Consider the following 13,069-nt stretch of genomic DNA (forward strand, 5'->3'; position numbering starts at 1 on the left):
TTTCCCCAAATTGAGTCCCACTAGAGATTTTTGTCTAAATGTCTTCTCAGCCAGCGTACATGAGCAACAGTCAGGGAATCCCAACTCAGAAAGGCATGAACCTAGAGATATATAGGCACTATTCCTCGCATCGCAGTTGACTCATGTTCAAATTTGCAGATGACACCAAATTAGGAAGAGTAGCTAATACTCCAGAGGACAGGATCAAAATTCAAAATGACCTGAATAGACTAGAAAGCTGGGCCAAAGCTAACAAAATGAAATTCAACACGGAGAAATGTAAAGTACTACACTTAGGATGGAAAAATGAAATGCACATATATAGGATGGGGGGCACCCAGCTGAACGAAACTACATTTGAAAGGGATCTAGGAGTCCAAGTTGACCACAAATTGAACATGAGTCAACAATGTGATGCGGCAGCTAAAAGGGCTAATGCAATTTTAGGCTGCATCAATAGACGTATAGTGTCTAGATCTAGGGAAGTAATAGTGCCACTCTATTCTGCTTTGGTCAGGCCCCACCTGAAATACTGTCTCCAGTTCTGGGCACCACAATTCAAAAAGGGCGCTGAGAAACTGGAGCGTGTCCAAAGGAGGGTGACTAAAATGGTGAAGGGCCTGGAAACCATGCCCTATGAGGAACGACTTATGGAACTGGGGATGTTTAGCCTGGAGAGGAGAAGGTTAAGAGGTGATATGATAGCCCTGTTTAAATATATGAAGGGATGTCATACTGAAGAGGGAACAAGCTTGTTTTCTGCTGTTCCAGAGACTTCCGGAGGAAGCAATGGCACACACACCGCAGACATGAGCCCCATTGTTTTTAATGGAGCTCCACCATACATGGTATCTCCCTTGTGCAGTGGGGAGGTTCTGGAATGGATCCCCCACACAAGGGAAGGGCCCACTGTACTTGGCTGGGAGACTACCAATGAATACCAGGTGCTGTTCAGAGAAATAAACAGGCAAAAACACCTCTGAGTACTGCTAGCCTAAGAAAACCCTATGAAATTCATGGGGTTGCCATGAGTCGACAAGCCACTTTAACAGCAATATACACATAAACACCCCAAGTATATAATATTTTTAATTGGGTTTATACACCACCTTTCCCCTGGGATGGGATCCAAGGCAGCTTTACAATCCTTGTTTTATCTATTCTCATTGGCACAGAAAATGTCACAGTAACAGGAAAAGAAAGCTAAATATCAAGTAAACTATTACCACATCTTAGTAATTTGCAAAAATGTATGTCAGTGCAGTATAGCATATACCTCTCTGTAACGGGAGTTCCAGAGCCTGGGGACAGCCACTAAGTAGCTCTCTCTTGTATAAAATTACCAGTAACAGCTAATGTTAAATGGCAATCATTTATTTAAAACAAACAAACAAATGCTACAAGACAGGAATTATGTAAAAAGAAATACATAAGCATATACATAAGATTTAAGAGTTACTCTAAATATAGTCGAGAATCATTTTTTGTACCATTGGCAGTACTTTTCCAAGACCCTGGAAGTGAACAAATTTAGTTTGTTATGTTAAGATCAAGAAAAAGCTAATTTGGCTTTATTGCACAGATTTTGCATAAATCATCCTAGGGTCTCAACAAATGGCCCCAAAAGGGCGGCTTCTACCCGCCCTTTTCCTACCCGGATTGGAACTGTGGCAACCTCACACTGCAGCCCCAATCTGGTCTTTCAAGGGTGCAGAAAGGAGCTGCAAAAAATGGCTCCTTTTCAGCCCTCGAAAGGGTGCCATAGCCACGACGGCCAGTTATATGGCACTTCTTCGGCGCTGCATCTTCTAAATGCAGTGCCGGAGGTGGGTCATGATGCCCAGCACTGTCCCAAGTGGTGCGTGATATCAGGGCGCCCGGGGGGCAGGGGCAGTCAGGTATGTTTTGTGAGGACGCTAGGTCCTGACTCTGCGTCCATGCCTGCCTTTCAGGCCCCTAATGTATTTTTTAAAAAACTGCCTGAAAATTGCTGTGAAAACACCTTGCAACATGGAAGCATGTGGAAAGAAGCCCCACACCCCTCTGCTTTTGTGAAAGAGCATGTACAGACTGGCACTTTGTGCCAGCCTGCAGGCAAACTAGGGCTGAACTAGGACTGAGCATTCACATGCTCCAAGCCCTAGTTCTGCCGCCTGGGGGCCATCTTGGCACGCACTCATACACATAGGGCATGCCATGATGATGTCCCTTGGGTGCAGCGCCCAAACGGTGCTATGCACAAGGAGCATCATCATGGCATGCAAGCACACCAATAGCACCCCTTTGGGGGACACAGAAAGTGTTCCTTTTCATCGTTCCGGAAGCCGCAGCATCTGGTTGCCACAGCCTCCACCTGGGGCAAAAACGGGCAGCGTTGAGCCACCCGTCTATCGAGCCCCAGAATGCCTCTCCAAACAGCAATAATCTCCTACTTCAAATCAAAACCTAGTTCTCAGTTCCTGTTATAGCCAGTGTACCTGTCTCTTAATTACATAAATCTTCAGGGATGAAACTCAAGATGATACCAAAATATCTTCATGTGTGCTCTATGAAGAAGAAAACCCATCATGTAAGGTATGCAAGTAGAATGAATTGTCAAAACAGAGAAGCTACTACCACAATAAAATGTTTGCTAGCTGGAGGGAGAGGGATTAATTTTAAAACTCTGAATAATTGTAACCCAATATTTCTAGCACAAGATAAATAAGCAGAAAAACAAAGTAGAGCAAAGATACATGCCAAAGGATATGAGCTATCTATGAACCTTGTGGTAGTTTTGCTCACTGATGTATGGTAACTGATGAAAAATGAACAGTGATCAAGATTACTGTACTTTTCACAAGTCAGTGTAATCTTTTCCTTCAACAGAAGGATGGTAGAGTTCATTAACATATAAACCAACATTATTTTATGAAGGAAAGATTCCCTGGAGATTTGTTTGGCAATAGAGCAGAACAAAGATGTTTGAAAAGTGAGAATATTATTGAATGTTATGATGTGTTGCTCAATTTTCAAATTTCTTTTTGTTATGCTGAATGATTTACCAGTTGTTACTTTCCTCTGGGGCTCCGCAAGATAATATTCAAAGCTGTCTTAGATATTTTAATGATAGTTTAACAAGTGTATTTATTTTGAAGTGATTTTTAAAAAGTGATGTTAAAGGTGTTCTGCTATAAATTTTTCAGTACCCTAATCTGACACTACTGTGTCACGTAGCATGGAAAGGGTCAGATGCTAACAAAACTGGAGCTAAACCTGGTGGAATACTCCCATCAACACTGTGAAACCACAGTACACACAGCCATGGTTTAGCTTCAGTCATATGCTCTAGTTCACAAGCAGTCAAAGTGCAAGCCTCCAAATGTTGTTGACCTGCAGTCCAACATCATCTGGAGGGCCAATCTTGCTCAGCCTTGCTCTAGCAACTTCCCTTTTCTTCTCAACTCTTCTCAGGGTGGTAACAAATGTGTGATGCTCACTAAATGGATGGGAACTTCTTTCAATTCTTCAGTACAACTTGGACTACAAACTCAAGGCCAGCATTAAATAATAGCTGTATTGTAAACATGTTCCAAGGAATCATTTGACAGTTGAACTGTACAACCCTAATCTGTAAAACATTATTTAACAGAGCCAGAAGTGACAACCTATCTCCTAAAACAGTTCTTGTACACTGTTGCTTCTCCAAACCAGTTAATCTACCTTTAGAAAGTGAAGCAAACTAGCTGGCTCCCATTTCTGATATTTCATTAAATCCATTAGGATTTTGTAACAAACATTAAACTGGCCTGGTATTTTATTATGTTTACATATGCATATTTATATGCAGATATGCAATATTCTATGTAAAAGCATACTAAAAGACTGCTGTCAAATGTCATGTACATTTTTGGGAATTTTTCCGCAGACTTAAAGCATTTCAATTGTAAGTGTCCTTTTTCCTGACCATTTCTATCTCAGACAATAAGAATGCAGTAGTCATTAGAATAAGCAGCTTGCCCTTTATGACTTTTTTATTTTTGGGGAAAAAATGAAACAGGTTTTTCCAGTTTGTAGATTTTCAGCAATTGAGCACAGAAGCTAAATCCCATCACTACCTTCCCATCAAGATGCACAGCTTACAAACAAATGTGCCAAATGGCTTAGGATGTTGAGCTGTGAAGTCCTGCTACTGCCTATAATATTACTGCTCAAAGTGTAAAAAAATTTTTGATATCGAGGCCAACCCTTCTTGAAGGCCAACCATAACAATCTCCCAATCAACCTACACAATCCAGTGTTTTTACAATATACATACAATATACAGCCAAGCCAACGGAGCCAAGTAACTCAATCAAGCTAGATATTTTCCTTAATTGAAATCAAGATAAATCTCATATCTTTTAAATTCTAAAGATAGTGTATCATTTATTCAAAGCTACGCTTGAACAGCTTTGCAAAGGAAGTTTAAATAGTGGCCATTATCCACATGTCAACACTGTGCTCCCTGTCAACACCCTGCCTTTAGTTGCAGCAGTTTTTAGATTAAGAGGATAGGAAGAATCACAATGAAACTTGAAAAGACCGGAGAAAGATTTGCCATTTGAAGGCTGGAAAGCACATTAACCATTAGAAATATAAAACTGTATCCAGTCTTGAATCATGCTTAGAATAAAACATATTTTAAAAAATGGATTTAAGTGAATCCTGTTAATTTCAATGGGGTTCCTCTTAGCATGACTTAATCTGAATCCAACTCACTGTTTTATTTATTCTACACTGAATATTAACTCCATTCAAATGGAATGATGTTCTAATTATATCCTCCCTCAAAGGTAACTATACCTACAAAATATCTTATTTTCTATAATTCTTTCAGGCTTTATATGATTAATGTTATTATTCAGTGAATTCACTTTTTATTTATCTTCAGACACAATGGAAACATGTGGCACTGAAATAAGTATTAAAATATTTGTAAGTATTCTGATAATACATTTGTTTGTGTAACTTTAAAAAGACCCTGAGGATACAGTCTTACACATATCTACCTGAAAGTAAGTACCACTGAAGTAAGTGGGGCTTATTTCTGGGAAGACCTAAAGGGCATTGCATTGCAAATGTACTTCCCTCCCAATTCTTAAAAAATGTCTGCAATCTCCTTCTGACGGGCCTTCCTCTTCTCACCTCTGTCCTTTAATTTCTGTTCAGCATTCAGCGGCACATATCATCATGTCTGCTCACTGCTTTGATCACATTTTTCCTTTATTGTCATCCCTTCATTTGCTCCCCCTCCCTTTCTGTATTCATTATAAACTTCTGATGGTGACTTTTAAAGTTCTGCACGGTCTGGCCCCTCTTTATTTGCTGGAGTTAGTTTCTCCTTACCTTCCCAATCACAGCCTCCAATCTGGTAATGAAGGACTGCTGTCCCAGACAAAGGATTTTCACTTGTTCAGATCTGCCCCTTTTCACTTGCTGCCCCCCACTTCTGGAATCTCTTTCCCGCACAAGCATGGTTCATCACCTTTTTAACCAGCTTTAAACTGAATTGAAGACAATACTGTTTAGAGAAGCATTCCCATACATTACATGATTGCTATCTTATGCTTATTTTCATTTGTTAGCTATATTTTATTGCTTTGAACTTTCAATATATATCAATATGTATTACTTTTAATTGCTTTTCTTAAAATGTATGCCACTGGCAGGTTTATTTTACTTTTTATCCATTTTTAATTGATTATATACAGTGCTGTGTAAATCTGCAGAGCTTTATAAATAAAGCTTAGTAATAACAACAAAGCAAATAAAATCACTATGTACTTTTTATAAATAAACAAAAAAGGGGCTAAATTCTGATTGGTACTGGAATCAAATCTGATCTCAAGTTTTCCAGGAAGCCCATGTAGCTGAATGGACAAAGAGCTTAATTTGCAGCTCAAGTAACAATGGGAAGGATATATTTAGATCGATGCCACTGAAAGTGGTAGTCTGTGGATGGTGCTGGTCCCCAAGTCATTGCTTGCTCTTCTATGACAAGTTTCCAGGAAAGAAAGAACTATTGTGAAAAGGTGATGCAGGAGGAGGTTCGGGTTGAGCGGGCGAGGGAGAAGGCAGGCGGGCAGGAAGACCCGGGGAGGCACCAGAGGGAGGAAGGAGAGGGGGGAGAAAAGGCAGCACAGGCGGAAAGATGAGAGGGAGAGTCAACCACAGAGGGGAGGACCTCAGGGCCCTTATAAGGAAGGAGGGGGAGGCATTCGAGAGGAGGAGAGCACGCGGAGGATGGGGGTGTGGAGAGACGGATGGGAAAGGGAGAGTGCAGGTCATTAGAAGCTCCCTACGGGTTGGGTGCCCTATTAGCCTGCCATCTGCCCACGGGCGCCCTCAGGTCGGGCCTCATCAAGCAGTGGAATTTGCTGACCCCCAGTGGGAAGGCAGCTTGGGTGATGACTATGGGAGCTCTGGTTGGGGCCTGGTAGACTGCAGCCGACCAATCTGGAAGGGACCTGATGGGACCTGCAAGGAGAAAGGTGGGAGCACAGACTGCACCCTCCGGAGAGGAGCTCGTACTAGCAGAGAAAGCCTTCATGTAGGAGAAGAGACTTGGTGAGGGAATGCAGCCTCTCCTTTCGGCTGCTGGTGAAGGACATAGAGTTGGACGAGTGCTGCAACTTGGCCCAAACCGAGACGGACATTTTCCTTTGTGAAGAGGAGTGAAGTTTACTACCTCATTAAAGTTTGGTTGAGGTGCACTGCACCTTGTTGGTCTGCGTGTCTGTTTGTGTTCAACTGGAAGTCATCATGGATCCAAAAAGCCTTAACCACACTGCAGGAGCGCCGGCCCCCTCCACAACTACATATAGCCAATGGACAGAAATGGGATACTGGTCTCTGGCTTTTATTGTTAGCTGCCCTTGAGCCAACCTCGACTCATGCTGGCACTGTGAATGAGCCTTTCCCAAGACCCCCTTTCCTCAACTGCTCTGTTTAGATCCTGCAAGTTCAGGTCCATTACCTCCCTGATTCAGTCTAACCACCTGGCACCTTCCACTTTTCCTAGCATTATTGTCTTTTCTAGCGAGTCCGGGAACAAATGCTGGTTTTCACACATCAGAAAGCTTGAGAGGCAGTCATTCAGTTATCTTTTGAGTTGTTCTAAGCCCCCTCTCCCCAGTGATGGGAATATGGAGAAGAGAAGGTTAAGAGGTGATATGATAGCCCTGTTTAAATATTTGAAAGGATGTCATATTGAGGAGAGAGCAAGCTTGTTTTCTGCTGCTCCAGAGAACAGGACCTGGAACAATGGATGCAAGCTACAGGAAAAGAGATTCCACCTCAACATTAGGAAGAACGTCCTGACAGTAAGGGCTGTTCGACAGTGGAACACACTCCCTCAGAGTGTAGTGGAGTCTCCTTCCTTGGAGGTCTTTAAGCAGAGGCTAGATGGCCATCTACTGGGGATGCTTTGATTTGGATTTCCTGCATGGCAGGGGGTTGGACTGGATGGCCCGTGCGTTCTCTTCCAACTCTATGATTCTATGATATGAGATTGAAACTACTTTGGATATTACTTGCAGAGTCTACTTTACCTTCCTCAGGTCCCAACTTGCTTGCTTTCCATCTTTCCAACAGCAGAAAGGTAAGGACACAAGGGCAGGGAGGAGATACCAAGATCAGTGTTCCTGCTCCAGGGTCACACCTCTGCTTTGAAATGGCAGGAGACAAAATGTAATCTATCATATGGCACCATTCCAGGGAACAAGAGATTACAACTTTGAGTAACTAATAATGCCCCCTTTCCCCCTGTATAAATTAATTCCCTTTTTCTTCCGCATCTTTAAATAGGTACTGTCATGTTCTCTTATGTGGTGACATGAGGGGAATTCAGCATACTCCAGTTAATACTTTTCCATATTCAAGTCTGTCAGCTGGTCAAGAACACATCACATTTAACCTCTACAAATCTCTCTCTCTCTGCAATGACTCATTTTTGCTGTGAGCTCCCTCCCTAGTGTCGGCCTGCTATGACTCCTTATGCAGAGTTGGGCAGCTTATGAGCAAGAGTTATACAAGACCAGAAATGAGCACTTACTCAAGACACCTAGTTTCCTTCTTTTTCCCCCTATGCTTTCCCTTTGTGTAACAGTATTAGTGCAAAAAGTAGCCACACCTGAAAGCTCAGTGGCAACAGACAGGCAGCATTTCTGACTGTTTAAAATCCCTAGGTCCTGCTTTTCTTTAACACAGCAGAACTTCTATCTCCATCAGCAAAACAGAAAGCGTAAAAGCCACATCAGAGAAGAAATCTAACATCTTATCTAACTGATTTGTTGCTCTGCACAACACTTTTATGCAAGGTGTTCTTAATCACATGCTTATTTGCTTCAATTAAAAGCATGCCTATTAGTTGCAGCCACAAGCATGTGATGAGATATCAAGAGACAATCTGGAACCATAATTGATTGCTCAGCTCTTAATTGCCCTATTTCCATCAAGGAAGCCTCTATTCAACAGCTCCAGTGTGGGTGGTTCACGAGTGACGCAGCAAACGAAACATTGATGTTTATCACACTATACTCTTAAAGTGCTACTATTCCACTTTGACTCCTCTAGCTGCCTCCTGTTGCATTCTGGGATTGGCAGTTTTAAGGAGGGGTATTTAGAATTCTCAGGCAGAGAACTTCTCTGCCTGAGAATTCTAAATACCCCTCTTTAAAACTGCAAATCCCACAATGCAACAGGAGGCAGCTAGAGGAGTCAAAGTGGAATAGTAGCATTTTAAGAGCATAGTATGATAAACATCATTAACAGAGGGGGAAACTCAATTCATACATAATCCCCATTATCTTTACCTCTTTCCTCACAATTACTGCACCTTCTCATCCACCCACCCCCCACCGCAAACATTTTACATGGCTTCTAAAGATACAAACACATTGCCAATGAGTAGCAGATTGGTTAAATGCCTAGCACAACTAGTTTATACCCATGATCATAAGCCGCTCTGGGAGTTTTTATGGCCGAAGAGTGAGGTATAAATACAGTAAATAAACAATAAAATCATAACTGTCTAATTAAATATAATAATTGTAAGCCGCTCTGATAGCCTTTAGGGCTGAAGAATGGGGTATAAATACCATAAAATAAATAAATAAATACTGAATTGAGATTTTTATTCATCAGGGGCCCAGATGTCTTGTAAAACAAATCTGAAAGTGTTTAATTTCTAAAGCTTTTTGTGGGTTTTTTGGACTATGTGGTCATGTTCTATAATTTTTTAATTAAAATTTTATTAATACATTCCAAAACAAAACATGACAAACAGTACACCAAATCAACAATAAATACAGGCAATAACCCAGGTAAGGCCCTGAAAGTTATAGATAAAAGGTGTGTTCAGGGATCCTGAAAGACATCTTTCCATAAAAAATTAGCTAAAATTGGGGGGTGTCTAGAGACTAAATCTTGCTGGATGTATTCAATAAATGGGTGCCAAATCTTATGAAAGGTCAATCCAAAGTGTAAGCCTCTCGCTCTGTTGTTATTATCTGCCATTTTCTCCATTAACCACAAGTCCCAGAGTCAAGTCCACCATGTTCTATAATTTTATGATTAATGTTTAATTTCTGTTTCCTAGATATGGGCTTCAGTCACATTTCATTTCCACAAAATGCTTCCAGATAGAAAACTCCTACTACTCATAATTTAAAGGCATTATGCAAGTATTCTGTTGTTTTTCTTTAACAGTTTTCCTCTGGTAAAAAAGAAAAGAAAAGATGGAAGAAACCAAACAAAAAATTGGGAGACTGCAAACTGAGAAAAAATAACAACAACAACCTGGAATTCCTATAAGCTTCTATGAAGAAAGCAATCTGACAGCACACCAAAGTTTTGTCCTGGAAGTGACTTTTCTGATAACTAAATCCTAACAAAAGCTCTAAGAGAAACATCTGTCAATACTGATTTCCACACAAAGAACTTGATGAGAAGTAGATTTATAGACTGCCATACAATTGCCATAAAGAGAATGCAACATGTAAGACATTAACTGTTAAGTAATCCAGCAGTGAAGTCACTTGCAGGCAATGGGATAAATTTATTTATATGCCGCCTTTGTCCCAGAGTGGGACCAAAGGCGGCTCACAGAAGGAAAGCAATTAAAATACTACCCAGCTTAGGGAAAAATCCTTTCCCCCAGGCTTGCCTCTGAACTCCAACCCTGCCATTATTTTCCCCCTTAATCCCTTCCTGGAGTGGATATTTGGGCCTCAGGGTAGCCCCCTTAAATGTGGACCTGTGGCTGGATTACTGTGGTGGGCTTGTACTGGTACACATGGCCTGACTCCTTATCAGGCTTTGTGAGACAGCCAGAGACAATTTTTTAAAAACAGCAATAATAAGTATAGGTTTATTGAATGCATGAACTTTTGAGCATTCACTTCCCGAAACCAGAGTCAGTTCTCTCTTATGACTGGCTACCTTGTCTTCAATCCAAACTCTGGCTGCAGAATTACAGTGGGCCCTCCATATTGGTTGGGGTTAGGGGCGCAGGACCCCTGTGAAAGTGGGAAAACTACAAATAAAAACAAAACAAAACAAATTTATAAACCCAAGATGAGAGATCTGGAAAGTGAAGCATGCCGACAGAAAGAAAATCAACTCATTTGAGATGTGGTGCTGGAGAGGATTGCTGAGGATACCGTGAAGACAAACAAGAAGATAAACAAATGGGTCCTTGCACAGATCAAGCCAGAAATCTCCCTGGAAGCCAAGATGGCAAAACTAAGGTTGTTTTACTTTGGAGACATCTTGAGAAGACATGAATCAATGAAAAGAACAGTAATGTTAGGAAAGGTGGAGGGAAGTAGAAAGAGAGGAAAGCCGCATGTAGATGGATGGACTCTATTAGGGAGATCATGGGTATGAATTTACAGGGCCTAAGCAGAGCAGTGGAGGACTGGGGGTCTTGGAGATGTCTCATCCACACGGCCCCCATGGGTCCAGATCGACTCAAGGGTGGTTAACAACAACAACTGTTCTAGGTTCCACAGATTACCATGTTTCTGAAAATGTTTTTCAAAACTAGAAGTGGATTTATCTAGTTTTGTTTTTCTTATTTTCTCTGTCTCTTTTTCCTGGTGCAGCTCCAGAGGGGCAAGGGTCTCTGAGGCAGAATATACTTGGCCACATCCTGAGAAGGCATGGTCCACTAGAAGAGACAATAATGCTGGGAAAAGTGGAGGGCTGTAGAAAGAGAGGAAGACTGAGTGTCTGATGGCTTTACTCAATCAGGGAGACCACAAGACCTGAGAAGAGACCTTGGAGATGTCTCATCCATGCGTGGGATTGACTCAAGGGAAGTTAAAAACAGCAATAACACTTCTCTAGGCATTTGTAGGTCCTCCAGCACAAGTCTGTGGTCAATACTGGCCTGTGGAGGGCCTCCAAATGCCTCAAGAAGTGTCCCCTCCAGGAATCTCCAGGTCCTTCAGCGCAGAGAAAAACGTATTAATCCATTCCGTGAATAACCAAACCCTTAAAAGTCAAATTCGCAAGAGCAGAGGGCCCTCTGTAATTCAATTTGACACCACTTTAACAGCCATGGCTCCATCCTGTGGCATTCTGGGATCTGTAGGTTTGATGCAGAAACAAAAAATGCAAGCCTATGACTGACATCTTCAATTCTTTTCTCCTGTTTCCCTGATGAAGAAGCTGGTGTAACTTTGAAAGCTTGTGACATGTACTTGTGCATTTTGGTTATGGCCCAATAAAGGCATCATTGTTTGGATGTTACTGGGTTTGCTATATGGCTAACAACACATTGCTACCCCTAGACATCTCCCCAAACAACACACACACAGCCTGGAGCCACAGCCATTAAAGTGGTGTCGGACTGGAGAAGAGAAGGTTAAGAGCTGATATGATAGCCCTGTTTAAATATTTGAAAGGATGTCATATTGAGGAGGGAGCAAGCTTATTTTCTGCTGCTCCAGAGACTAGGATCCGGAACAATGGATGCAAGCTACTGGAAAAGAGATTCCACCTCAACATTAGGAAGAACTTCCTGAGAGTAAGGGCTGTCCGACAGTGGAACACACTCCTTCCTTGGAGTGTAGTGAGTCTCCCTCCTTGGAGGCCTTTAAGCAGAGGCTGGACGGCCATCTGTCAGGGATGCTTTGATTGAGATTTCCTGCATGGCAGAATGGGGTTGGACTGGATGCCCTTGAGGTCTCTTCCAACTCTATGACTGCATTAGCTTTCCCTCTCCCTCTCTCCCGGAATCTCTCTGCGGCGCCTTTCCCTTTCCGAAGCCACTCATTCTGTTGTCGAAGCTTCGTTACAAAGTTTGGCCCCTCTCGGCTTCCATACCAAGGAGGACAAAGCAGGGTAGCCAACCCCCAAATGGACGCAAAACGTCCCCGTCGGGGTCGGGGGTGTCGGGAATGAGACCCTGCTGGAGAGGAGGCTCCAGGCCCTCGGGGAGGGGGAGGATGCGGGGCCAAAGCGGCCTAGAAAGCGACAGGGGGACCGGCCTGACATCAGGGCCTCTCTCTGCCCTCTGAGGGGCGGTTGCCAGGGCCACGGCTGTTCCTTTCCCTCCCCTCCCCTCGCCGCCCGGGCCTTACCTTCCGGCAGAAGGGGCAGTAGCTCTTGCTGAAGATCATGACCCGGTGGGAGGTGATCATGGTCCGCACGCGGAGCTTCAGCGCGTCCCAGTCCGGCATCCGGACTTGGCCCGGGGGCGGCATGGCTTCGCTCTTCGGCCTCGACGCGGCGGCCGCAGCGAAGGGAGAGAGGGACGAAAGGAGAAACAGCCGCTACTGAGACTCCTCCAGCGCGAGACGGAGGGAGAAGCAACGCCTCGCTCACTTTCACGCATGCGCAGTACGGACGACAAGAGAGCCACACACTCCGCCGCTCCTCCAATGAGGAGGAAAAGAGCAGCTCTAAACCGGAAAGGGGCGGGGCGAGACCTCGCTCGCGCCTCCTTTTTTCCAGACGGGCAAATCGGGTGAGGCCCCGGAGGCGGGACCAGCCCCAACGGACCAATGAGAGGGCGCGATGAGGCGAAGCCGGGTTTTCTAGG

At 43.3% G+C, this 13,069-nt stretch overlaps 1 protein-coding gene across 1 annotated transcript in view; it reads right to left on the reverse strand.

The window, feature by feature from the left end:
- TXNRD3 (thioredoxin reductase 3) overlaps positions 1-12,855 on the reverse strand; it is a 33,159-nt gene extending 20,304 nt beyond the window's left edge. The window contains exon 1 of the mRNA XM_089521279.1: positions 12,609-12,855. Coding sequence (XP_089377405.1) covers positions 12,609-12,731 — 123 coding nt within the window. The 5' untranslated portion in view covers positions 12,732-12,855. The remainder of the gene's footprint in view (positions 1-12,608) is intronic.
- Between the last annotated feature and the right edge of the window lie 214 nt (positions 12,856-13,069).

Source organism: Sceloporus occidentalis, unplaced genomic scaffold, assembly GCF_023333645.1.
Source record: "Sceloporus occidentalis isolate IW3139 unplaced genomic scaffold, rSceOcc1.0.p SCAF_1, whole genome shotgun sequence".
NCBI lineage: Eukaryota > Metazoa > Chordata > Lepidosauria > Squamata > Phrynosomatidae > Sceloporus > Sceloporus occidentalis.